A 27,842-nucleotide genomic window follows, 5' to 3' on the forward strand; every position below is an offset into this window, starting at 1 on the left:
ATCCGCCCCTGACAATGGTTTTTTATTGTCTCCGGGAAAAACGCTGTAATCATTAAATAATTTAAAGATTAAAATTTTTGAATAACTTGCTTTTGATTTCATCCATTTTTATCTTTTTAAAGATTAAACATAATATGCGAAAAAAAATAAACGAAAATTCATTTCATTTTAGTCAGATATTTTTCCCGCTTTTTCCGTTCTCCTGGAAATTGTTAAGGAGAAAATGGGGTTTTCACACTCTTGAATGTAAAATATTAGACATTTGAGGCGTTATAAGGGCTTAAAGCTTTACCTGAGCTTATAATGAACCTCGACTTTTTTGAGATTGTAATGAACTATGCAATAAAAAATAAGAGTTAAAAATCCTTAAGAAATAGATTTGCAAAAGTCAATTTAGGCGCACGCCAGTACTAAATGATTCTTATAAAATTATGTCTTTATTCAAACTCTAATCCCTTTATATGTTCAACCAGAGCTGGGAACTTTAAAATGGGATACCTTTAATCCCGACTGCTTAATCCGAATATCTAATGTGGACACTTTTAATTTCTTGTCTAATCCACTCTTTGTTGGATAAAGTACAGAAAAATCAAAAACCGGTTTTTCAAAATTAAAGAGTCCCTCACGTTTCTGTATATAGTCTTAAATGGCGCACAAAATTTCAAATTTCCCGGCTTCTGATACCCGACTCTGATTGGTTAAATTTTATGCACTTTTCAGGATACAAGTACAAGGTTAGGTTAGTCTCGAGATTAAGAAAAAGAGAGGATCAAGCATTGATATTTCAACCTTAGATTATTTGATCTAATAGAATTGATATTTTGGAATATTTAGGCATTGGGTTCCAAATAAATAGGGATTACAAAAACAGAGCTTGTGGCAAAGACTCTATTCCTTTATCATTAAATCATTTTCAGGAGCGAACTGTATTTATATTTCCCTGGGTGATAGTATCTTTATTAACGACTGTAGCAAACCTGATAACTTTCATTGTTAAAATATCCTCTCCAGACTCTGTAACAGTTGCTAAGGTACCTCTTTATTCCGTGGATAACTCCCTTTAAAATATGGATATTATTGCGATAATCAAGTGCATGCTGGACCAAAGCTAAAGTTCTGATTGATTTAAACATGATTAGAAGGAAAAAATTACTAGAAAAAAACTGATAAAAATTCCCTTTCTTTAAAAAACTTATGCTAATGGATACCTGTTTCCCGTAATTTTACAATTTTTAAATTATTACAAAAATATTCAAATATCTAATGTTTCAGCCAAAATTTAAGATACAAATCTCAAAACTAAATTCTATTAATGAATATTAAACATTATATCAATTGTAGGTTTTCTCTGCTATTATGTACTTTTGCATTGCTGGATACTTCATCCTTAGGTGAGAAATTAAATTGATGTTTATTGAATATAAACCTTTAACTAGGATCAGGCACAAGAAACCTTCACAACGTTGTGCATCGTGTTTTTTCAGAGAGAATTATAGAGTATATAGATTTATATAATATATAAATATATTTCTTGACATTAACGTTTTTAATTTCAGTGTGTTCTCCTACTACCAAATTCTCAAGATTAGGAAGAAAAAAGTCATTACGTTTCTTGATCAGGAGTTCCAGGGGGGAGAAGGTAGGTTTATATATGTTCCAGGGGGGAGAAGGTAGGTTTATATATGTTCCAGGGGGAGAAGGTAGGTATATATATGTTCCAGCGGGGATTAGGTAAGTTTATATATGTTCCCGGGGGTAGAAGGTAGGTTTTTAATTGTTCCAGGGGGGGATTAGGTAGATTTATATATGTTCCAGGGAGGAGAAGGTGGGTTTATATATGTTCCAGGGAGGAGAAGGTATGTTTATATATATTCCAGGGAGGAGAAGGTAAGTTTCTATAATTTCAAGGGAGGAGAAGATGGGTTTATATATGTTCCAGGGAGGAGAAGGTAGGTTTCTATATGTTCCAGGGAGGAGAAGGTAGGTTTATATATATTCCAGGGAGGAGAAGGTAGGTTTCTATATGTTCCAGGGAGGAGAAGGTAGGTTTATATATGTTCCAGAGGGGATAAGGTAGGTTTATATACCAATGTTCCAGGCGGAGAAGGTAGGTTTATGTGTTTCAGGGAGGAGAAGGTAGGTTTATATATGTTCCAGGGAGGAGAAGGTAGGTTTATATACATATGTTTCAGGCAGAGAAGGTAGGTTTATGTATGTTTCAGGGAGGAGAAGGTAGGTTTATATATGTTCCAGGGAGGAGAAGGTAGGTTTTTAAATGTTCCAGGCGGAGAAGGTAGGTTTATGTATGTTTCAGGGAGGAGAAGGTAGGTTTATATATGTTCCAGGGAGGAGAAGGTAGGTTTATATACATATGTTCCAAGCGGAGAAGGTAGGTTTATGTATGTTTCAGGGAGAAGGTAGGTTTATATATGTTCCAGGGAGGAGAAGGTAGGTTTTTAAATGTTCCAGGCGGAGAAGGTAGGTTTATGTATGTTCCAGGGAGGAGAAGGTAGGTTTAAATATGTTCCAGGAAGGAGAAGGTAGGTTTCCATATGCTCCAGGGAGGAGAAGGTGGGTTTATATATGTTCCAGGGAGGAGAAGGTAGGTTTATAAATGTTCCAGGGGGAGAAGTTATGTTTATACACGTCAAATGTTGAATTAACAAATTAAAAAATGTAAATATATTTTTGTTCAGGAAGTATGTATCATACCCTAGAGGAGGAGGGAGGGGATGACCCACACTTCTCTCAGTATTCAGGAATATAAATATAAAATAATCTGTGTTTGTCGACAATTCTAGATTTTATGTACAGGGTGTCCCACATCATATTATATTGTTTATGTACAGGGTGTCCCACATAATATCATATTGTTTATGTACAGGGTGTCCCACATCATATCATATTGTTTATCGCTCTAATTTAATATTTAAGGTACTAGTCAGAAAATTAAAATAGAATAAATCATCAAAAAAAAAAATGTATTAGGCTAATATGAAAATTTTCTTGCAGAAAATACCAGGTTTTTCGAGTGTTTTGTGAGTATTTTGACGTTAATGCTTGGAGATAATCTAATTTGATATGGAACGCTGCGCTTCTTGTCCCAATAATTATGGGAATTAAGTGACGGCACTTTCACAGAGACGTTTCCCGTAAATACGGTTAATTGTAGAATTCCACTTTGGCCAGTTTAACTCTCCTAGTCTTGGGATTTCCAAAATGTGGTTCGCCATTTTAATAATCTCAAAATTGACGGAGAAATATGGAATCTGTCCCGATTTCAGTTTAACAAATGAAATCATATCTGTCTCAATAGCAATGTCTCCGTTAATCTTAAGAAACTTAATCGATATATATAGAGCACATATGAAAGCCTATTCATTAAAAATTGTTAATTGGGACACCAAATTATCATCTGATGTCATTATCATGCATGACAAAACAACTGAAGGTTAAAAATCTTCCTCTTTTAAATAGTGTAAACTTTTAAAAAGATCTCTAAACGTTCATTTTACATGTTTCATCCTTTAAAATATTCTTAAAGTAAAAATAATATTTCTATATTAAATCAGATATTCAAACCCCAAGACAAAGCTCACATCCTTGGGGTAGACCTACCACACCATACACAGAGAAGGTATCTCCATAGAGAAATATATAAACAGAAATATAATATAACTTTTAAAGATTTAACAAATCTAACGTTCCTTTAGCTTTCCGCGGTAAACACATTTTTTAACCGAAGAGACCATCTCGCGAGCCTCAAGTTTGATGAAACTATAATTAACTAATTTAGTTAAAAATCCTGATTTTAATTTCGTCCAAGAAACCTGAAAATTAATCAAGATGTATGGTTCTAACTTTATGAGCGGTCTTCTCAGTTTCAACTACGCATCTTTTTCATTTTCATTTTTTATACATAAAACTGCAAACTGAAAACGTAAAATAAAGAGACCCTCCATAAAAATATGACAATGCCTGATTTACACCCTTTAAAGGGAGTAACCGGCAATGTATGGTGGTTGAACTTAATTTGTAGCATTGTGTTCAAATTTTATAGGATTTATTTGAGACATTAAAAACTAAAAAACGACGTATATTTACTGGTTTTGAGCGTAAGTCGACCTACAAAATTATCAATTTGGGTGGGTACGTTTACAGACTCGAGTTTTCTAAATTATTAAATAACGACAACAAAAAATGTAATAAAAACTAATTTGATGTTTACAGACATATTTCTCAGGGCAATAAGTCATTGTTAGAATCAATTATTTCGTTTTCATCATTATATTAATTTCTTATTTTCTTAACATTAGCAGATTTCTACAAATTCTTCCAATGTCGTCTTTCTATAAAAATCCAGAAAATCTTTGTGAATAATGAAAGGTTATAGAAACTGATAATTAGATTTTTCGATTATTATTATTTGCTCAACCTGTAGAATTTTTGTCGTCGTTTTTTTTAAGTAAAAAAACAAAGATTCTCAAAACGTACCCACCCAAATTGATATGGTTTTGAATGTCGACTTTGCGCTCAAACTCAGTAATCACAGATCTTTAAAACATTTATATATCTCAAACAAATTCTATAATTTTCTCGACAATCTTCAACCACTATACATTGCCGGTCACTCCCTTTAAAAACGTAAATATTAACACATTTCTTAAATAAAAACAGCTTGCAAATCAAGTCTTTGACAATAACCATTGTTTCTGTATATAAAAATTCGTCCGACGAACGACATGTCGTTGATCAGTCAAAGGTTTCCTGTGAATTTGACATACCAATCTATTAATGAGTCACTTGAAATTAAACCTTAATTCCAGTTTACCACAAATTTTCAGTCAGAATTTAAGAAAAAATCTCTAAGAAATTGGACTGTTAGCTAAATCCAGAGACGAGAACTTTTGAACTTTAACAGAACTAACTTCAGGAATTCTCGGCCAAATAAGAAATAAACATTAGATTTCTCTAGTAACGGTTTGAGTTTTAAACATTCAAAAAAGTAAAATAACGAATTTAATAATCATTATATACAATAATCAAATACTTCAAACAATGAGCAACTCTTTATCAGCTTTAAATTATCAGTAATTAAATGTACTGTTCAGGCTGTACCTATGACTGAAGAAGAAGATGTAGGAAATGAAAATGTACTGTTTGCTAAACTGTAAACTGTAAACTGTAAACTGAACCGCATTTAATTAATAAATATTTTCTATTGTATACACTTCTGTTTATTTACAATTAGAATTTACAGACATATATTTAAATATAAACCTGGATAGATAATTCCTCAAATATAAATTGTCAACATAATAAAAATAACGACAACTGGGGAATATTACTGCTGTTTGCATTCTTCAGGGTTCCCGGACCTTAAACAAGAAATTAATCTTTATTTTATAAGATTTCTTTACGTTACGAATATAAGAAGACGACTTTCTAATTTAAGCTGTAATTGTTAGCAAGTTCTTCGAATTACAAATTTACAAGAAATTAAGGAGAAGCTTTTTTATAGACAGCCATTCCTTGTTTCCATGTCTTTGTGTATTCTTGTTGTTTAAAAAATTGATATAAATTAAAATCAAAAGTCGTCTTTATCATATTGATATATTTGCCAACCACTCTACGATAAAAAGTTTGAAGAAGCTATTACTCTCGATGAGAATCGTAATAAAAATCTTTGTGACAAGTGTCAAATTAAAAATCCACAAAGCTTTATTATTAAAACTAGTCATTTCCCAACCGGTCCAACATTGATAAAAGCTGACATATCTCTTATTCATCATATTTTTATAAAGACACGTTTGGCGCAATTTACAAATATTTGGTTTTATTGTTAAAAAACTTTATTTATTAAATTAAATTGAAAACCAATATGTTTACAACTTAACATACATATTCGTAGACCTTTAATTTTTAATATTCTGGTAGAATTTGGCAAAATTATGATTAAAATATACCTTGTTCCCTTCTTAGTCCCCCTGAGAGAAACCCCAGTCCTAGTCACAACTCCAGACTTCAGGTCTGCTCCAGCCTAAAGACAAGACAAATATTTAATCAAAAAAATATTATTGATCAATAACCCTTCCGTGGATATCAACAAGCAACATGTCACTAGGCTAATGGCTGGAAACCATTTATCGCCTGGACTGGTTCAATTCCAGTCCTGGCGACACTGGTTCATTTCGGTACCAGTCCAGGCGACACTGGTCCATTTCGGTACCAGTCAAGGCGACACTGGTCCGTTTCGGTACCAGTGCAGAGTGCAACTGTCAAGTTTATTAAAATCAATATTTGATTATGTTAAAAATTATCACATGTTTAATTAGAGCATCTAAAGGATGATTATAAAAAAACATCAGATGGTAAAACTCATAATTAACCAACAAATCAGATAGAAGATGGCGAAAAACTCAATAAATGTAAAGAATAGGATTCTAGGAGATATTACAAATTGACTTTTTTCTGGTATGTAATATATACCATGTTTCTAGTCAATAACTTCAAAAAGAAAGATTGGTTGGGTGGTTAATTTGATAATCAATAACTTCAAAAAGAAAGATTGGTTGGGAGGTTAATTTGATAATCAATAACTTCAAAAAGAAAGATTGGTTGGGTGGTTAATTTAACAATCAATAACTTCAAAAAGAAAGATTGGCTGGGAGGTTAATTTGATAATCAATAACTTCAAAAAGAAAGATTGGCTGGGTGGTTAATTTGATAATCAATAACTTCAAAAAGAAATATTGGTTGGGGGGTTAATTTGAATAATGAAGGCTGTGAGTAATAAGTATTTATTTTATATTACCTTGTGTCATACATTTGAAATTCTTTAAATCCTCTTAATGATCGTATGTATTTTGATAATTGCCCCCTCCCCGCTCCTTACCCTGAAGGGAGGAGGATAGAAGGGGAGAGGAGGGGTGGGGGGTGAAAAGAGTATGAACTCTTGAAAAATGATATTACCTCTACGGTTGGTTTAGGTTTTCTGATCGGACTGTTCGTCAGATTATTGAAGGCCACCTTCTCCAGGGTTGGGTTGATTAGCTCAGGTTCACCAGGAGTACTTAATCCAGGTTTCCTTTTCTCAACTTCAATATCCTTCCCCTGGACAAAACAGAGTTAAAGAAATATATGATTTAAAGCCAATTTATTCATATCAGATTCATAAGAAGCTCACAAAAATGTTCAGACCCTGAGTTAGATTACTAAGTTCAGAATGACGGATAATATCCATGTTTACCTGGTCAATATTCTCCTTACTAGGACTAGTATCCTGAGCTAGATTACTGAGTTCAGAAGGACGAATAATATCCATATCCATGTTTACCTGGTTCATATTCTACTTACTAGGACTAGTATCCTGACTAGATTATTGAGTTTAGAAGGACGGATAATATCAATATCCATGTTTACCTGGTCTATATTCTCCTTACTAGGACTAGTATCCTGAGTTAGATTACTGAGTTTAAAAGGACGGATAATATCCATGTTTACCTGGTCTATTATTCTCCTTACTAGGACTAGTATCCAGAGCTAGATTACTGAGTTTAGAAGGACGGATAATATCCATGTTTACCTGGTCTATATTCTCCTTTCTAGGACTAGTATCCTGAGCTAGATTACTAAGTTTAGAAGGACGGAGACGAGTTCTATTCCCGGATACAGGAATAACACGAGCAGGACTAGCAGTGTCTAGAGATAATTCAATTAATCAATTTATCTACAGAAAAGAGATTTTAGTTCTTGCTAAACAAAGACAGAGAGTAAAAATATTAAGCTTTTCGCAGAAATTTATTTCTAATACATTCAGACTAAAACCAAATCAAAACAAAACCTGTATTTTTGAATTTCAATCTCTTTTCCTCCTCTTGGTCCTCCTGGCTCGAGTTAGAGAGAGATCGCTTACCACTTAGGTCCCTGGAAAAAATATTATTTTTGATTATAATAAATTTCAAATTTAACATATAATGGCAACCTGGTTCAGCTAGTCGAGATTAGCTTTTAGTTTTGGGAGAAATAAGCATATTTAATAATTAAATTTGATCTTTTAAAATCAACTTAAAATGAACAAATACAATTTGTCCATTTGAGTTGACGCCTGGCGCGTAGTGGGGGGGGGGGGGGGAACCCCTGTGCCCCCCTAGAGCCAGAGGCAGGCTCTAATTTATTAAATAGTAATCTTATATATATATTCAGATTTTTTACTTTTCTTTGACTAATAGTCGAGTAATATATGATTTTAAACTTTATTTTTTTCTTAATACCGGTTTTTAGGGGGGTGTACATTAACCATCTAATCAAAACTATAACTAGATGAATTAGGTACGGACTGCTTCTCTAGTAGGGCAAAAAGTGCACTTTTCATAAAATCCTAGCTCAGCTCACTATTTAGAAATGCAGAATAAGCGATAAACAAAACTGTAGAAAAGTAGATTATCTGATTTGTTCGTAGCACCTACCCTGTATGATCCGCTGAGAATGAACTCGTATTGCCCTGTTCCAAACTAGAGGAGTCCAGAGATAAATTAGACTTGTTCCGCTTCGTTATCATTCCTTGAATAACAATAGACTCGTTTGCGATCTTGGACGCGCTCCTGTTACTTCGTCGTAGTATAGATCCCTCCGGTACTGTGCTCGAATTCGAACCACTTTTTCGGGATTTCGGTTTGATTTCGCGAACTGGCAGCTGGGAGACACCAGATACTGATTTCAAGACTACGGGCGGAGGTTTAAATTTGGAAATATTGGCCTCAGACTTGGAAGACTTCAGTTTCGAGGTTTCAGATTTGGAGGATGTTTTCTCAAGTACACTTGACTTTTCATCCTCAAGTAGGATGACTTTAACCTCAAGATCTTCATTTTCAGTCTTCAGTGCTCGAATTTTCTCTGAAAATATTAGAAAGGTTTGAAGGGTCAGAAATATCTTTAACTTGTATAACCTAATGAATTTTTGTATTTAAGTTACCTGCGCACTTAATAAGTTCCTCTTTACTGGATGTTATTTTCTTCTTTAGTTCTTCTATACAGAGTTTAGCCAACCTGGCCTGCTGGGCTGGGACCAAATCACCTTTAAAAGAAATTTTAGAATATTGGATCCCAATAAAAATAATACATTGACTTGTAAAACCTTTCCTAAGGAACACAGCCAAAACTAAATTTTTCTTAAAACCTATTCTTTGTTGAAATTATCCATCTTAATTTTTTTCTTTTCTCCGTTTCCTCTATTTTTACCCCCTGGGTTTCCTCTTCATATTTTACCTATTAGAATACTGTAGATATCAGTATAAGATAATCCTTCAAACTCATCAGACTCCCAGGGATCCTCTACAGCCTGAATAAAATTTAAATAAAGAAATTAAATCTAAAATTTCGAAAGTATTCCACATTGAGTGGCCAAAATAAATAAACTTTTTTTATGTTCACACTTTTTTCTGCTGATGGATAATGATGAGAAACCCTACCGCTTTGGCTTCTTTATGGAACTTATCCATGTCCTTCTTAAGACTGTCAACATGTTTGAGAAGACGGTTTGAGGTTTTTTTCAAATCCATCTTCTCCGCTTCAATCCTCTCTAACTTAATCTCCATCTCTGCAAACTGAACAAGAATTCAAATCAAAAATAAGTCTCAGAATCTAATGTCAGCGTAATCAAAGAATGTGGCATTCCAAGCTGAACACACTTCAAGTCAAAATTTATAATTCTTGAAAACCAACAATTCTAACCGTCAAGCACATAGAAATTAAGATTTCAAATTAGTTTTTTTTTCAGCTTATAACCAATAAATCAGAGAATTACTTTTCATAAATTTTCACCTCTTCTTCTCGTTTCTTTGCATTGAATGTGATTAGTTCAAGTTTCTTCTCAAGCTTAGCATCTGCAGTATTTGGCCTAAATAACAACAAGTTAAGCTTTATAATTAAATAATATTTATATTTTAATAAATCAAATCGCTTACTTGTCCTGATCTAGTTTGTACTTGTTGAACTCTGCTTCTAGGACGGAGAGAGTGGTTTCTATTTTCTTTTTCTCTTCGCTCAGACTGGTCAATTCCAATTGCAAACTAAAATAGAAACGGATTTTATGAGTCTCTCCTGGGGTATCTTCCACAATAGACTAAGAACACTATTCGATGAGTGGAATTTGTACGGCGGGCTGCGGGTGTCAGTCAATACTTGGAAAGCCGAAGCGTTTATTCTCGACCCCTAGGGATGATTTTCAGAGACTACTTAGGGGGGGGGATTGGGGCTAACGCTCGTACATTGGGCGGTAGAGCTTCCAGCCTCAGCATTTTGGAGAATTGGTTCAGGATACCTTATATATAGTTACTATGAAGTTACTCGGCTATATTTCCTAAGGTTTAACCCAAATTGTTGCTAAGTTCATGTCAAGCTAGGCATCGAATAGTTTTTGCAACTGGGAAATGACAGACTTATTTACCACTATTTTAAACCCCATCAAACCCTAATAAAAACAATTCTCTTAGGAATTTAAAAAATAGGTGAAAAAAGGCTTGTTTATAGTAAACAACCGAAATTAACACTATTTTGTCTTTTAATTACCTTTGAATCGTGTTGTTAAGTTCAGATTTTGCAACTTTCTCCTCCTCCATCTTAGACTTCAGGTTATTCTTCTCTTTCTTCATTTTATTTAGTTCAGTTTCAAGATATTCCTTTTCTTTCGTCATCCTTTCCTCGACCTCTTCTTTTTTCTTTTCCTTGTCTACTCTTTCCTCCTCTATCATTGATTCAAGATCAAGCTTTTCCCTCATTTCCTTTTCCAGGTTTGTTTCGAGGTTTAACAACTTTTCCTCATTCTTCGTTAATCTGGTTTCTAGAACATTCTTTTCCTTCTTTAGCTCCAGATCTTCCTCTTGTAACTTGTTCAATTCTTGTTTACAATCTTCTAACATCTTCTCCTTCTCCTGCAGCTCAACCCTGCTCTTAGATATTTCGTTCAGATTGAGCCTGGACTCCTGGTCTAGTTTAATCTCTAGATCAGTGATAAGGTTATCCTTCTTCTCCAACTCCTGGTTCAAGGACTGCAATTCTTTTTGGAGAATCTGTAAAAAATAATTGAATTAAAGATTTTTAGCACTCTCAAAAACCTTGCTCAAAAAGTGTTTTACATTCTTTAGGAACTAGATATTAAGCATGTTTAAATTAATTATTGAGGTTTGTTTTTCAACAAAACAAATGAGTAAATCTACCTTTTCCTTCTCTTGGATATCTTCCTGTTGATCCTTCATCTTCTTCAACTCAATCTCAGCATTAATCTTCTCATCCTCCATTCTCTTCACCACTATCTCCATCTCCTCCTTGATTGTCTCCAGCTTAACCTCCAGCTCTGTCCTGATCCTGCTGGCCTCCGCTAGGTCTGCCTCCATTTTGGCTCGAGTAGAATCATTCTCAATAGACTTAATGATATCAAGCTTTTCCAACTCAATCCGATTCTTCTCATCCTTTACAAAATCCTTTTAAAAACAGTTTCTATCCAAACTTTCCGGTATTTAGAGAAATGAAATGGAAAACAAGTTTTGAACAAAAATTGTTTGATTAACTAACCTGAAGATTTTCGTACTTTATCTTCTCCTCTTCTATATCCCGGAGAAGAGAATTAATCTTCTCCTTGAGAATATTCTCCTCCTTACTCCAGGTTTCCTGAGCAAAGAACGTATCCTGTAGTTTCTCACCCATCTCAATAATATCTTTCTCCTTTTCTGTATTTTCAGCCTGTAATTCTGCAATTTCATTTTTAAACCTCGTTTCAACTTCAAGAATCTTCTCGCCCATCTTTAATTCAAATTCAGATGAGCTGCTGTTTAGTTCTTCAATCTGGTTCAACAAGGTTTTGTTCAGCTTTGTACAAGTTTCAAGTTCAGTCTCCAGCTTCCTCCTTTTATCCTCTGCCACAAGTTCAGCCTGGTTAACGGATTCAAGTTTGGATTGGAGAGAAACTATCTCATCCTTAAGTTCTTCTTTTTGAGCTTCAACACAATCTTTTTCCATGTTAGTCTTTGCTAAGTTTTCTTTTAAGTCAGAAACCCTTTCTTCCTCCTTCTGGAAATGAATTTTGTCCTTAGAAAAATTTTATTTTGGGTTTAGACATGTCGAGGTCAAGCCAGGTCAAAAGTCAAGAAAGGTCGATTTTTGTTAGAGATCAAAGTCAGCTCAGATCAAGTTTCTTAGATAATCTCTTTTTACCCCCCCCCCCCACTGAATTTTTTTTAACGGAAAGAACCCGTAACAAGTCAGACATTTTATAATATCTCTATAAATATTAATAGCAGCAGGTTGTATTTTTGATTGTAGACTCATATAATTGTGTCAAAACCCCATAAGTCGCCCAGGAATTCTCTGGTCTCAATGCAGGCCAGGGTCCATGGTTAGTTTTCAGGTCATGTATTGGTAATGAAATTAATATACATTACCTGAAGTAAATCTTGATATTTTTCATGTTCAAGTTTTAGGTTCTGTAACTCAGACTCCATTAGCTCTAGCTTCTCCTCCTGCTCCATCCTTTTCATGACAAGGTTCTCTTGCTCCTCTCTGCTCTCCTCCAATTCATCCTCAACTTTCTTCAACTGTAGACTCAGCTTCTCACTTTGGGCACTAAAATGTAAAATGTACTTTTTAATCTAGTTTCCCATTATTATATGTAACGCAAATTAAATGAGCAAAACAGGACAGCCAGGAAACAAGAAGTTTGGAAAAATGATTATCTGCATTCTGCATTAAATACATGTATCAAATAATATGTTTCATATAAAAAAAATAAAAAAAAATAAATTGATAAAGTTAAAAAATATGTAACGCAAATTCAATATACCTTTTTTACACACAAAATTCAAATTATGAAACAGATGAGCTTTATTGGATTTTCCTTTAGATGTAATACCTGAGCATATTTCTCTGTTGTTCTCCAGACTGAAGTTGAGCTTGATACTCAGACCTGATTTGATTTATCTGATCCTTGTTCAGATTTTCATTATCCATCAGAGAACTATTCTCAATCCTACATTTTAAATTAAATCAATTTTAGATATTACGATGCAAAAAATATGAACACACTGATAAAACAATAAAATTATTTTACCTTAAAGTGTCTATTCTAGCAATAAACCCCTGAATATCTCCAGCCTGCTTATCCACCTTTTCATTCAATTCGTTCCATTCCTTCTCCATCCTCTTCTTCTCTGACCTGAGCTCAACAACCTCTTCTTCTATCTCAGATAAATAATCAGATTTCTTCAGCTTCTCCTCCTCCAGGGAACATAACACGGAACTAAGTTGGGTTTTCAGGCTTCCTAGTTCATCCGACTTGATCTCTAGTTCTCTCTTAAAAGATTCTATTAGAACAGTCTTCTCTTCTCTCTCTCCCATAACCTTCTTCAGCTCAACGGAGTTCTCATGAAATGTTGCTTGAAGGGATTCAAGCTCAGATTTGACCGCTTGAAGATCTGTTTTAAGATCATCTATGTTGGTTTCCTTTTCAGCAAGTTGTTTCTGTAAGGTTTCAATATCTGCAGTCTGGTCAGACACTGCTGATAATGCATTGCTCTTAACAGCTAGTTCACTCTTACACTCATCCATGGAAAGTTTCATCTTGTTTATCTCGTCACACATCTTCTCAATCTGAGTTTGCGCGGCATTTAGTTGGTTAGAGAGTTTAATTCTCTCCTCCAGAGCTTCCTCTAAACCCCTAGCTACGTTCTCATGATCTTCTGCCTTTCTTTTCATTGAGTTTACAGTTTCTTCAAGTTGTGATTTAGTGAAACTTAACTCCTTCTCGGACTTGTGAATCTGATCCTGTTTCTCATTGAGCTGTGCATTAAGATTTGAAGATGTTTCACAAGCTTCTCGTCTTAGGGTTTCAAGGTCAGAGGTTTTGTTAAAGAGTTCAATTTCAATTTCCTTGAGACGGATTTCTAAAGAATGAATTGTTCCGTTTAACTTCTCAGTTCTGTTCTCTGCAGATTCTAAGGATTCAGCAGCGATCAGCTTATCTTGCGACAAATGCTCAATGGTTTGACAAGAAGACTGAAGATTCATCTTGGTTCTAGACAACTCATCTTGACTTTGATCAAGAGTTTTCCGTAAAGTCTCCAGTTCACCCTCAAGCTTTTCAATAGTATCTTTATTTGCCTGAGTTTCAAGCTGCAGCTCTACCATAACAATATTCTGAGAAATATCTTTGGATTGTTGCTGATCTGATTCTTCTTTCTGGAGATTAGAGACGGAGTCAAGCGTTGATCTTAACTGATTCCTCTCCTCGGTGAGATCTTGAGTTCTAAGTGTGTTCTGTTGTATCTCATCCTGCAAAGATTTGGTTTCCTGAGTGAGGGTTTCCTTAAGCTCAGTGAGTGCAGAATATTCACAAGTTTTCTCCAGTAGTTCTTGTTCCAACTTCATCACCCTATCCTTCAGATCATTAATAGTAACAACATCAGCTTTACTACGTTCTCTCAATATGTCAAGCTTTGTCTTGTCTTCTGAAAGTAGACTCTGTAACTCAGAGATCTGATCATTACTATACTGAAGTTGACCGTCTTTTGAGGTCAATTTAGAGCCTAATTCTTCTAGCTGAGACTGCATGTTAGAAAGTTTAGATTCTAAGCTCTCCAACTCGAGATCTTTCTCATTTAGGGCAGTTTGCATTAAATCAATTTCTAGAACTTTCTCCGAAAGTTCTTTATTCAGTTCTTGGACCTTAGTTTCCTGCTCCTCGTAAATATTCTCCATATCATCAAGGTCATTGTTCAACTTGGCAACAGTTGATTCTAGTTTATCTATCTCTTTCTTCAGATCACATTCAGAAGATACCATCTTCGATTTCTCCGCAATGACCAACGCGAGTCTGGACTCTAAATCATGAATTTTCGTCTGAAGATTCTGAACAAAACAATTTTGCGAAGAACCATGCTCTGAAACCTTCTCAAGTCTAAGTTTAAGATCAGCTTTCTCCGATTCCAAACCTTGGACTTGAATCTTGAAAAGATGTATTGAAGATTCTGCCTCTGAGCACTCGGTTTCCAAAATCCTTTTCTCTACTTGGAGGGTAGATATTTTCTCATTCAGATCACAGGATTGTGATTCAACTCTTTTCAGCTCACACCTACAACATGCAGAGAAAATAGAGAGCGGACACAAAAGAGATAAATAAAGGAACCGAGTCCTTGCCTTGAATTCTAATGTTTTAATCCCGAACTTTGCAACCTCACGGCGTAAACCTTTAATTTGTCAAGCTTGATCTAGCAGAATTGTCAGTTTAAAAAAACGAAGAGATGCAAACATCCGGTTGTGAAGTTACAGAATTATAAAATTAGAGTTTGAAACCAGTAATCAGTTTCTTTGTCAGACATTTGCAAAGCCGGAAATACATAATTGCCCCATTTTGTTCATTATTTCATAAGATTTTCAGAGGTACCAATTTTTTTTTAATGGAGGGGGGGGGGAAGGGTTGGCTTTGACATGTTAACATTTTGTTATTTTGGTCAGTGATATTTTCGGGCAATTGTAATTTTAAAAAAGTTTTAATTTTATCAGCCAAAATCTTGCTTTATTTTGATCGTAATAATTCTAAACAAATGCCTTTTTTTATTACCTAAGGTCAGCTAGTTCTTCCTCGAGGATATCATGATCTAAATTCATATTTGCTAACCTCGCTCTTTCAACTTCAACCTGAATAAGGTTCTTAATCAAATAATCTAGGAATATAAGTCATACTGTAATCAAAAAGGTCGAGCATTTTTTTGTAGTTTTAGTCAAGACTCCATTACTTAATAGCCCTCACACAAGTAGGTTTTAGTCGGCAAGTAATTGTTCCACATTATCTAGGTATTCTTCAGTAATGTCCTTTGATATTTTCAGTAATGTCCTTTGAATTCTTCAGTAATGTCCTTTGGTATTCTTCAGTAATGTCCTTTGATATTCGTCAGTAATGTCCTTTGATATTCTTCAGTAATGTCCTTTGATAGTCATTCATTATTATTTTTGTTTTTTAAATATTCTAGTATTTCTTGGTCATTTTGTTATTTTTTATCAGACACATTCTTGCTCTTACTTCCAGTATTTTTGTTAGTCTTCTTTATTTTTAGTTGTTCTTCTTGTGTGTTACACATTGTTTAATTTTTACTGATTGGGTTTATGGTTTGTTATTTTGTCATTCAGCATCAAAATGAATAACAAGAAGAATGGCAGTTTAATAAAAAAGTCATTAAAAAGATATTTTAACAAGTTTTCACCTTTTGAAGGTTTTGAAGGCAAGCATCTAACTCTTGACGATGAGAATCTTTTATCCTCTCCAACGAGGTCTCTAAATCAAAACACTGAGAAATCTTTCCTTCCAACATCTGACCAACCCTGCTCAGCTCCTCCTCTAATCCTTTCTTGGACTCAACCAACTCGGATATCTGGGTTTCCAGACTGATGATTCTGGGTTCAGTTTCTTCTTTAGTTTTTTGAACTATCTCCTCTAATCTCCTAGAAACTTCTTCTAACGAGGTTTTCTCTCGTTCAACCTTGTCTAGATTACTCTGAACACTGACTAACTCGGAACTAAGATCGGCATTGACCTAAAGAGAACATCGTTTTACTAATTTAGAAATGGTAAATTGCAAAATTTATTTCTAAAAAAATTAATGGGAAAAAATCCGCAAAAGTTTACATACAAAAAGTTTAAATTACATTCGTCAGTTCCATCTACCTGTTCCTTTTGAAGAAGAACGGATTTCATATTGTTTATGATCTCTAGGAAATCTCGTTTCTCCTTCTCCAACTCGTTTAAGGACTTCTCCATAGCATACTTCAACCCCTGAACAGTAGACGCGCGAATGAACAAGCACGGTTAATATTAATAGTATTGTTAAAATTTATTTTCAGATAAATAACAGAAAGCTGATTTTATGTTTTTATGTTGTCTTTTTTTCTCCCAATAAGAGAGAGTGGGATATGGGGGGGAATCATTTATGAATCATACATATTTCTGAAATAATATGCAACATACCTGAGATTCTTCTAACTCTGCAGAAACCTTCTCTAGAGCTAGGTTTGCTTGTTGAACCTGATCCTGGAGATCAGAGAACCTTACCCGTACATTCTCCAATTCTTCCAATCTACATTCACGCTCATCTACAAAAATTTATCGTTTATCATTCACAATATTTAAAAATAAAGATTATAGAGATTAATTCTAAAATGTTCTAATCCTAATTTACCTAGAGTTGTTTTAATATTTTCTATTTGTTGGGTTAGTTTTCTTGTTTCATCCATCTTCTGCTCCAATTCTTCTCGAGACCTTCCAAGCTGATCCTCAAGATCCCTAATCAAACTATCACGTTCTTCTTTAACCTCCTGGAGCTGGGTTTGAACCAGACTGTGTTTCTCCTGGCTAGTCTCCAGCTCTTGCTCCAGGGTTGATTTAGACGCTGAGACTTCTTCGAGTTTTATTTTCAACTCTACAAGAGATTTATTGGACTCTTCATATTCTTGTTCTAGTTGAGCTTTAGATTCATAAACAGACACCAGAGCTTTAGATTTCTCTTCTACCTGAACCTGAAGGTTAGATATCTGAAGCTCAGCTCTCTCCACTTCGGTTCTTTGGACATCAACGATATCAAGGTAACGCTGCTCACTTGTACTGAGTTCAGTCCTAGCACTTGCTAATTGATCTGCAATACCATCCTTCTCCTCTTTGAGCCTGTCTATAGTTGATAGCAGGGTTACTAATTGATCCTGAGTTTGTTCTCCATCAGATTCAAGTTTCAGACGTTGAGCTTTCTCTGCCGAAAGATCAATCTCCATTTTCTCAAGTTTCCCAAGGATATCTGATGTTTTGGTCTCGAATGCTTCTTGAATCCCTTCTTTTTCTTTGATTAGTTCATCGCTAAAAGCCTCAAGGGACTGTATTTTCAGTAAATATTGGTCGCATGACTCATTTGCTGAATCCAGAGCAGCCTTACCTTCTTCCACCTGGATACTCAGCGTGGATATATTCTCTTCCAATCTTGATTCATTAGTTTCTATTGAATCAAGTTTACTCTGGAGATAAGAGATATTTTCATCTCTCTCTACAAGCTTTCTTGCTTGCTCATCTATGGTACACTGTACATTTTCCTTCTCTAGGTTCTGTTTGTCATACAGAGCAGAGATGCTTTCTTTCACCTTAATAACATTTTCCAGTTCTTCTTTCTTTTGCTCTAACTGGGTTCGTAAGTCTGATAAGGTTTCTTCCAGAAGGTTTAGTTTGATTCTATTTTCTTCTTCACATTTTTCTAATTTATCCTCGAGTGCGTCCTGCTCTGCAATCAATGTACTTCTCTCTTCACTACTGATCTCTAACTCCCGAGCCTGACTTTGAATTCTGGTTAACTTATCTTGTAAGTCTTCTTTCAGATCTGAAATCTGAGCATTCGCATTGTTGTTCTCACTTTTCAGAATAGATATTTGCTTGATTTGTTTGTCTAGCTCCGACTGACAAGTATCCAGGCTAGATTCAACCTGAGCCTTCTCCTCCTGGAGCTCATTAACCTTGGAGTTGGATTCAGTAAACCTGGATTCAAGATCTTCATGCATCTTTATGGCAGTTGAGTATTCCAATCTAGATTTATCCAGTTCTTCACATGTTCGGAGTAATTTTTCTTCCATTTCTGCAATATGCGCCCTTTGTGTTTTCTTCTCTTCTTCAAGAGAGTTCCTGAGATCTTCTACAGTTTTTATTAAGGTTTGGGTTTCAGTTGCTCCCTCCTCCAGCTTCTTCTCTAGATTAGTAATCTCCGCAGTTTTGTCGGAAATAACGGATTCTTGTTCTTCTATTTTTGAAGCAGATCCAGATTCAGTTTCATTCATCTTTTTAATCTTATTCTGAAGTTGATCAATCTCAGACTTAAGATCTGTTATATTGGAATCCTTGAGCAGAATTTCAGCAGCAGTCTTTTCTTTTTCTTCTTCGGTCAATGCTAGTGTGTTCTTCAACTCTTTTCTTTCTTGAGAAATGGTTTCCAGTTTACTCTTGGTTTCCTTCAGTTCGGTTTCTAGTTCTTCACGTTTCTGTGTGTGTCCTAATATCTCGGTTTGAAGGTTCTCAACCCTAGAGGAGTGCTGAGAACAGGTCAGGTTTACCCGTTCTAGTTCGGACTCCAGGTGTTCTATACTTTCTCGCTCTTTGATCAAACCCGACTCCTTCTCCTGCAGTTTAGTTGTGAGATCTTCAACCGAGGATTGGATGGTTTCAAGTTGCTTGGTTAGTTTCTCAGTCTTACTTCTAGATTCTTCAACTTCCTTTACAGCAACCTGGAGAGCGGATAAGGTACATATAAGTGTTACATTTCTAAATTAAAGGCTTTGAATGATTATCTCAACTAAAAGGAATTTTCGTTGTACTTTTAACTGAGCCTTAATTGAAAGAGGGACATGTTAGATTCACAACGGTACCATTTATAAAGCCGTTATCTGTTGTCGTTATTCTTTTGGAAATGTGTTTATTTCTAGCATTATTCGTCATATTTTCTGCAGCATATAAGTGCGCATGTAATTCACTGTAATCAATTTTCAGATAAAAAAACATGGATATCTCATTCATTCAAGGCTTTTAAGGATATCGTTGTACTCGAACATGCAACCCGCAGGTCAATTAAGAATATATCTTTTGTCCACTTAAAATAAAAAACTTTAGATAGAAGTTAGTTTGATCCATCCATTGAATTTTGTTATGTTAAAATCAACTTTTTTATCATCTTTTACAAACCTGTAACTTCTCATCCAATCCCCATTGGACCAGTTCAACTGCCATCTTATCCGCCTGTGCCTTCTCCGCCCTTTCTGTCTCCGCCTTGGCCCTCTCCTCCGCCTTGTCTACCTCTACCTTCATCTTCTCTAGGTATATCTTCATCTCTTCCACCTCTCCTACAGAAACAAAACGAATAGATTCAAAAAATATATTTTTGCAATTTGTATTTTCATTTGAATTTTTTCTCGACAAAACAAGTTTTTTCACATATTCTTTTTCTAACCCTAGCTATCTTAGTCTTATTCAAATTCGTTTATGGAAATTCAGCTTACTGTGCATATTCCTACATATAGCGTTCTTTACGTCAAGTTTATATTTCTGAATCCTGTTCATACTTCTACTTTTAACTTCCTTTATTCTTTACGCCAAGTTCATATTCCTGAATCCTGTTCATACTTCTACCTTTAACTTTCTTTATTCTTTACGCCAAGTTCATATTCCTGAATCCTGTTCATACTTCTATCTTTAACTTTCTTTATTCCTACCTTAAGCTTTCTCTACGTCCTGTTCATATTCCTACCTTTAGCTTTCTCTACGTCCAGTTCATATTCCTGAATCCTGTTTATCTTATCTTCATGTTCAGCTCTGAACTTGGTTTGTATTTCATCAAGCTGCTCAAACTTAACCTGAAAAGACCAAGCATTAAAAAATATTTTGAAACTGTAAATATACTGCAATGCATGTATTGTAAACTAACATTTTTAACAGAATAATAAAAATTGGGTTAAAAAAAAATATTAGACCTGTAGGTCAGAAATCTCCTGTTCTAGTTTAAGTTTAGCAGATGTTTCTTGGGACAATTCATTTCTCAACTCCTTCAACTGGGTCTCCTGAGTTAAAGTATTTAATGTTTTATACTGTTATTATACAAAATGTAAATTGTAAGCAGTATTATGAAAATCAATACTATAATGGTTGATTTAGAACTAGTTTGTAGTATAAAAAAAGAATCATTCATTTATCATGAACTTCTCATGTCCTATGCTTTTCCACTCTCTAGGGGGTGATGATCACTCTCCATGGGGATAAAAACTCGCCAGGGTGGATGAAAACTCTCCAGCCGGGATGAAAACGCTCAAGGGGGGATGAAAACTCTACAAAGGAATGAAACTATCGAGGGTGGATGAAAACTCTCCAAGGGGGATGAAAATCTCCAGGGAGATGAAAACTCTCCATGGGGATGAGAACTCTCCATGGGGATGAAAACTCTCCATGGGGATGAAAACTCTCCATGGGGATGAAAACTCTCCATGGGGATGAAAACTCTCCATGGGGATGAAAACTCTCCAGGGGGGATGAAAACTATCCAGGGTGAATGAAAACTCTCCAGGGGGGATGAAAACTCTACAAAGGAATGAAACTCTCCAGGGTGGATGAAAACTCTCCAGGGGATGAAACTCGCCATGGAGATGAAAAGGGGGATGAAAACTTTCCAGGGGGGATGAAAACTCTCCAAGGGATGAAATCTCTCCAAGGGATGAAATCTCTCCAAAGAGATGAAATCTCTCCAATGAGATGAAAACTCTCCAGGGGGATAAAAACTCTTCCAAGGTGGAAGATAACTCTCCAAGGTGGAAGAAAACTCTCCAGGGTGGAAGAAAACTCCAGGGTGGATAAAACTTTCCAGGGGGATGAAAACTAGTAGCCTGATAACAAAGTATCGGGGTATCTACTTATCCTAGTAGTTAATTTTTAGTATCATAATATCCTAACATAGCTTGTTATCCCAGTATCCTTAGTACCAGAGCTGCACTTACCTGCTGGTTCTCTAAGGTGGATAAATTATCCTTCAAGGACTGAATGATATTATCCTTCCCGCTAGACTGGGATTTAACAGTATCCAGCTCAGACTCCTGAATACGGAACAAGGTTTTAATAAATTCGGAACCAAAGTACAAATCTTTTAGATAAGAAAATGCTCAGCTTCAACAACTGAGCTCGATATTCATTGCCGAAACGTTAGATTGCTAGTTATGTCATAAATACAGGCATATTGTTCATTCCTCACACGGTCTAGCCGGTGTCAAGAGTCAAAGGTTTAACCTTCAAAAGGGGAAAGGCACTGGCATTGCGCTACAGACCAGAAAAAGTGTTGCCCCTGGATCTTACTGAAGACAATCATTGCTTAGAAAACTATTCAATGATTTAGAGTGAAGCTAAGAAAACTAACCCCCTAATAAATAAGAATTATATTTTTTTACTAAACTTGAAAATATTTACCTTTTTATTCAATTCTGTTTCTACACTACAGATCCTCCGACTAACCTCGTCCTTTTCTTTCGTAACCTCCGAAAGCTTCAGGGTCAGATCGTCTACACTTTTTCCTATATCACGGGACAAAGGTTAAAAACAAAACTAAATGGCTCAACCTCAAAATCAAGTTTTTTCTTTAAAGTTTTATAATTTATTTTTATTTTTAACCTTTCCTTTAGCTTGAAGTGCGTTTTCTAACTGGTTGAGTTTAGTAGTCAACTGACTTGCTTCTTTCTCACTTGTTCTGCAAATATTCAAGGTTATTGGTCAGCTTACATTTTTAAACTTTTAAGAAATTTCATTAATCTATCAATAAAACAAGACATTCATATTTACACATATATATGTCACCAATGGCCGGCCAAACGGATGAACCGAATGGGCTGAAATTTTTTGTGGACATTCATGCTTTGCCTGGGGGTGTTATAGACTAAAAAATCGAAATTCTTTTTCATTTTTTTTACGGGCAGCGGACTCTTGCTGCTCTTTTTAAATTTAATATTCCGTAGTTGATCCATTGCTTAAATCTGAGAATTTATGACACATTCTTCACATTACTTGGGTCTGTCCTAGAGAACGCTTTTTGGACCCCTCTCCCTATAAATTTTTATACATGCATCTTATATGTAACACTTAGATAACTTTTGACATACAGCCACAGCGCCCGCCCCCCTACCCTGTTCCAACCGTGGTTCTTGACCCCTACGTCTGCCCTAGCTGCAGTGCTCGGCCCCTTTGTCGGTCCTTTACTCACAGGACTGGTCGTCGATTAAACATTTTTCTCTAAAATACCGTGTTAACCTTCAAAAGCGGACCTAACATGCTAAAAATGTGCTCGGTCTCCTTTTCAAAGATTTAAAAAAATTCAAATTATAATTTTACGTTTACGTTTTTAACGACAGAATAGAATAAATTGCACATTTTTAATGATAGAATTGAGGAAATTCAAACCTGAAAGACGAAAAGGAGTTAAAATATTTGGAAAATCTTTGGAAAAAGGACCGAGTAAAGTTTTAAGGCTAGAACGGTATATTAGATTAATTTTTTTTCAAGACGACCCCCCCGATTAATTGACATTGTATCTACTAGGCACACATTGTAGTAAAATAAAACGAGGTTCAGTGGGTGAAAACACAATTAATATCTTTGGAAATGGGATCGCGCACATTTTCGAATATTATGCCTAATTTTGAAGGTTAACGTGGCATTTTAGAGAGAAATGTTTCATATACGAAACCATTATTTATGGGTATTGTACCTACTAGTACTACTTTTTAACACAAAACAACGATGTTTTGTAGGCTAAAAAGCCTAAACATACTTTTTTTCGGAGACACCTTGTAGTCTAACCCTGAAATAATGAAAAATAAATATATATTTAATGTTTAAAAGTTGAAATTACGTGCACAAGCATAACAGTGCAGGGGGTGGTAAAAAAAATCCGATATTAGGACTGAACCAAATCCGATCCATAAATCCAAAGTGTTTGTTTGTATTTGAAGAAGCTTGCACTTTGCCGTGTAACTGTAGCCGCGTAGAACAAGAGTCCGCTGCAGGTAAGATATCGCTCCAGGCCCTTCAGCTAGTTTTAAATATAGAAGGATAGACTTTTGAGCGTCTCCCATTATTGACAAAAATAACATAATATTGGTTTTATTTCTAAGTTCATGGGGATATTGGGTTAGTACACACAATGCACATTGCACAATCAGTATTAATTTAGAGTGGTTGGCTAAATAGCTGGCTATTTCTATAAACATTAGTGAAGTGATTAGCTCCATGCTATAAATATATGTGCAAATGTAAGGATTGGGGTTTAGTTGTTATATATCTGAATAGCTTTACATATTCATGAAGTATAATGTTTAGTTGTTAGCTAATTAATTATTCATTTTTAGTGTTAAGCTTCAACTATCAATGTATTCCGTGGTTAGCCAATTAGCTTAATGCCTATAATATTAGGTTTAGTGGTTAGCGGACTAGCTCTAAATATTTACGTAAGGTAGATAAATAACTCCTTGCAGGTCAAACAGTTTGCTAATAAACCTTAAAGAAACTTGTGCTGGCTGTTTATTTATACTTGATAATCAGCTGAATCTTGATCCCTCATTGGTTCACGGTTGCACCAGGAGGATTCATGATTGTAAAAAGATCCTTGACTGGAGTGATTTTCATGATTTTACATGGCTATTGTTGATGAGGATAAAAACATCTTGGTATCATTGGTTGCTAACATATGGTGTTGAGTACAAATAATCCACCAAATGCAGGAAACCAAGGAACCAAGATATCTAAACTTATTTTGTCTCCAATAGGAACCGAGTATCTTGATAGTACTTGGAGTACAGGTACGAGCTAAACCCTACAGAGTATCTGGATAGTTCTGAGTACAGGTAGGAGTTAAACCTACAGAGTATCTGGATAGTTCGTGGAGTACAGGTAGGAGTTAAATCTCAGAGTATCTGGATAGTACTTGGAGTACAGGTAGGAGTTAAACCTACAGAGTATCTGGATAGTTCTTGGAGTACAGGTAGGAGTTAAACCTACAGAGTATCTGAATAGTTCTTGGAGTACAGGTACGAGCTAAACCTACAGAGAATCTGGATAGTTCTTGGAGTACAGGTAGGAGTTAAACCTACAGAGTATCTGGATAGTTCTTGGAGTACAGGTACGAGCTAAACCTACAGAGTATCTGGATAGTACTTGGAGTACAGGTAGGAGTTTAACCTACATAGTATCTGGATAGTACTTGTAGTACAGGTAGGAGTTAAACTTAACTTTCTCCATCTTATTCAAACTTTCACTTGTCCAGTATTTAGGAAAAAGTTAATTCTTATACCATCTTTATTTCTCACCTTTTTTCTAATTCCAGTTTATCCAGATCAGTTCGCATCATCTTGGTCTCAGATTTAAGCTGAGTAACCTAAATAAAATTAAGGTTAATTGGCATCTTTTAAAATTCTTCACAATCGGCGTTGTTTTATAATTTCATTATAAGACATGAAAAGCTGAAATTTCAAAATAGAAACAATTTCTTTTGTATGTTTTCTGGAGTTTATTTAAAAATTGGTTTAATGTATAATCTTACAAAAAATTTAAATTTTTAAGTTTAAATATTTAATATGAGAATGAAGTATTATGACAAAACAAAATTAATACATTTTATTAGCAGAATTTTTGGAACACAACAAAATCAATCAAAAGCTTTTTCTTTTCATGACCATTAGCTAAAAAAGAGAAGTAAAGTTTACCTCATCAGATTTTTGTTTCTTTATTTCCTCAATCTGTTTAATCATCTCAGTCACCTAGTTAGTATTTTTATACATTTATACTCCATTGGATTCTTCTTTATAACTTTAAACGTTTAAATAAGTTTTTTTTTAAAATGAAAATTCCCAAATGATATGCTCCCTCCAAAAAAAGAAATAAACTTTAACAAAATAAAATTTAAAAAACAGAATAACTTAGATGGTTAGTTGCTGCAGGATTTTTAGTGGGTGGGTGGGGGAGTTATTGTAACCTGATCAGCGGATCTAATATTCTCCTCCTTCATCTCCTTCTCCTTCTCCTTCAGCTTGTTCTCCAACCCAACCTTCACGGACTCAGCATTGTGAACCTTAAACAATATTCTTTTAACTCAAATACTTCCTGCAAATATCACTTGAAAAGGAGAGTTCATGTATTTAGACGAGGGGCTATATAAATAGTTTAGGAGAAACCTAGAACCTAGCTGCCTATATGACTGCGCCAGGCAGGAACACGGACAAAGATGATTATTCTCAGATACTTCTTTGATTAAAAATCGGATAGAGAAAAATGAATATTACTTATCTACAATCTGAACCAGAAAGACCGGAATTAATTAATTAATCGGACTTTACAATCTAGTTTTACAAATATTATTGATGAAATACGATAATTCACGAAATAACCCTAGTCCTCCCATTTCCAAAATGTGGTCTGCCGTTTATGAGCATTTAAAATTGTCATAGATATAAAGTCGCTTGATTAATTGTTAATAAATTCCGGGTCTTTCTGATTATGACTCTTTGATTGAGTTAACCATACATTTACGGGAATCATACAGTTATCATACAGTTTAAGGAAAGGACAGAACTTTCGTAAATGTATTGATGCAAGTCCCGCAATCCGTAGATCAATGTGACCATCGATTCGTTGTATGTGCAACTATACCTATTCCTTACCTTACAATCAGCCTCCTTCTGAACCTGACCCAATCTTTTCTCTATATCGGAGCACTTGTTCTTTTCCTGACAAATAATTTAGAAATATACATATTTTTCATACTTGTGTATCAACCATATTCATACTCTATCCCCCTTCCTTCCCAATTACCAACAAATAAAAATGAACTAGAATCCCAAAAATTGAGGTACAACACTTATCCTTTTAGTTCACGGAAGCTTTTTACTTTTAACAGATTTGAAGAGAAAACAGTCCTACCTTGTCAAGGTCTAAAACAAGTTTACTCTTTTCTTCTCGACACTTTTCCAGACTTCTCTTGGTTTCCTCTAGTTCTCCAACCACCCTGGAGTCAACCAAACCTTATCATTATATAGATATCAAATATGTAGGTTTTCATAACTTTGAGATTTAAACTTAACTATTAATTTTATTTTTTAACGTAATTGTATACTGACGTATACAACGAGGGGGCTTGCATTTTTTTCTTTCTGGGGTGGGGCTCAGTCAACATCCATTGGGGCCCAACAAACCTCTGAAAATCATAGATTTTACAGACAAAGGGGGAGGGCTGAGCCCACATAGCCTCCCCCTGAACACGCCTCTGATACTTGTGTAGCTCACCTCCTGCTTGTGAATTGCTAGTTTTGAGTTCTAAACTAGATTTAGCAGATGCAAGTTCCACTCGTAGATTCTGGATTTCTTCATCTTAACATAAAGTTAACATAGATCACTTCAAATATTTAGAATAATACAGTATAGCCCATAAAACTGTGAACTAGAAAGACGACATTCAAGCAAACTTTTAAATTTGATTTTTAATGTTGGTAAAAAGCAAATAGTTAATACCAGTAGCGTGAAGATCAGAGTATAACTTATTTTTATTCTTACTATTCCAATTTTATGGATCCACCGTAAAAATTTATCAGAAGGGAAGAACAGCTTAAAAAAGTAAAAAGCATAAAAAGTAAAAAAAACTTTTCCCATTCTAGAATAAATTAATGAAACAATGATTTTAAGGACGAACAAACCTTTAAGTTTAATCGCTTGCTGTAGATTACCAACAGTCGTGTTCTCGTCTACAATAAGTATTTTTATCATTATCGTTGCATTCAAAACATGATTTTAACAAAAAATGCGCGTTTCATATTGACATGAATTATTAATTTTCAGTAAAAATGCGGCATTTAAAATAATGTAAAAATGACCAAGTTCAAAAATATAGCATTTGTTAAACTTAAATAAGAAAATTTGTCCTTTTTAAGCCAGATTGGGTTTGATGGAATAGATTTGCTTTGGGCTTTAGAAAGTTAAAATCGTTACAGATAAAATTGCAGTGTTATATTTAAGTACTTGCCAGTTTTATGTCCATTCTGTCCTGGTAGGCCGAGGCTTTGTCCTAGTTTAGCAAGACCTTGTCCTGGTTGACCAAATCCTTGTCCTGGTTGACCGAATCCTTGTCCTGGTTGACCGAATTCTTGTCCTGGAAGGCCAAGAAGGGATATATTTCCTCCACTGATACTCCGCCTAAGACCTCGTCGTCCTGGAGGTCCTGGTATCTGACTCCGGGGTCGAACAAGATCAGATTGACCAC

At 35.0% G+C, this 27,842-nt stretch overlaps 2 protein-coding genes across 3 annotated transcripts; one reads left to right on the forward strand and one right to left on the reverse strand.

Annotated features, from left to right (window-relative positions):
• Positions 1-885: 885 nt before the first annotated feature.
• On the forward strand, positions 886-5,226 carry LOC111712157 (uncharacterized). Its single transcript, XM_023486703.1, has 6 exons — positions 886-1,031; positions 1,342-1,391; positions 1,557-1,639; positions 2,697-2,759; positions 3,573-3,637; positions 5,112-5,226. Exons 2-6 carry the CDS (start codon positions 1,357-1,359, stop codon positions 5,172-5,174), a joined length of 309 nt encoding a protein of 102 aa, XP_023342471.1. The 5' UTR covers positions 886-1,031; positions 1,342-1,356; the 3' UTR covers positions 5,175-5,226.
• Positions 5,220-27,842, reverse strand: LOC111712156 (golgin subfamily A member 4). Of its 2 annotated transcripts, XM_023486701.1 has the most exons (36): positions 27,606-27,842; positions 27,280-27,327; positions 26,873-26,956; positions 26,510-26,610; positions 26,251-26,316; positions 25,566-25,661; positions 25,297-25,350; positions 24,901-24,968; positions 22,219-22,289; positions 22,013-22,116; positions 21,550-21,645; positions 20,536-20,622; positions 20,313-20,418; positions 19,751-19,908; positions 17,223-19,296; positions 17,012-17,136; positions 16,712-16,819; positions 16,251-16,580; positions 15,611-15,687; positions 13,103-15,121; positions 12,905-13,021; positions 12,438-12,618; positions 11,572-12,084; positions 11,217-11,468; positions 10,570-11,069; positions 9,966-10,070; positions 9,823-9,898; positions 9,471-9,605; positions 9,268-9,340; positions 8,975-9,076; positions 8,469-8,895; positions 7,844-7,926; positions 7,586-7,701; positions 6,973-7,113; positions 5,967-6,040; positions 5,220-5,378 (listed from the first exon to the last, which is right to left on the reverse strand). In XM_023486701.1, the coding sequence occupies exons 6-36, from the start codon at positions 25,596-25,598 to the stop codon at positions 5,345-5,347; spliced, it is 8,439 nt and encodes a 2,812-aa protein (XP_023342469.1). In that variant the 5' UTR covers positions 25,599-25,661; positions 26,251-26,316; positions 26,510-26,610; positions 26,873-26,956; positions 27,280-27,327; positions 27,606-27,842; the 3' UTR covers positions 5,220-5,344. The 2 variants fall into 2 exon arrangements, with proteins under 2 accessions (XP_023342469.1, XP_023342470.1); XM_023486702.1 differs by lacking the exon at positions 27,606-27,842 and having other exon boundaries at positions 11,572-12,066; positions 27,280-27,322.

Source organism: Eurytemora carolleeae, unplaced genomic scaffold (assembly GCF_000591075.1).
Source record: "Eurytemora carolleeae unplaced genomic scaffold, Eaff_2.0 scaffold1237, whole genome shotgun sequence".
Taxonomy (NCBI): Eukaryota; Metazoa; Arthropoda; class Copepoda; order Calanoida; family Temoridae; genus Eurytemora; species Eurytemora carolleeae.

Coding starts and splice junctions, on each gene's coding strand:
- LOC111712157 (XM_023486703.1), top strand. CDS start 1,357: ATGTACTTTTGCATTGCTGGATACTTCATCCTTAG. Junction 1,392..1,556: donor GCTGGATACTTCATCCTTAG/GTGAGAAATTAA, acceptor TTTTAATTTCAG/TGTGTTCTCCTACTACCAAA. Junction 2,760..3,572: donor ACACTTCTCTCAGTATTCAG/GAATATAAATAT, acceptor ATATTAAATCAG/ATATTCAAACCCCAAGACAA.
- LOC111712156 (XM_023486701.1), bottom strand. CDS start 25,598: ATGAAGGAGGAGAATATTAGATCCGCTGATCAG. Junction 10,071..10,569: donor CTTAACAACACGATTCAAAG/GTAATTAAAAGA, acceptor TTTCTATTTTAG/TTTGCAATTGGAATTGACCA. Junction 7,702..7,843: donor ATTGAAATTCAAAAATACAG/GTTTTGTTTTGA, acceptor AATTATCTCTAG/ACACTGCTAGTCCTGCTCGT.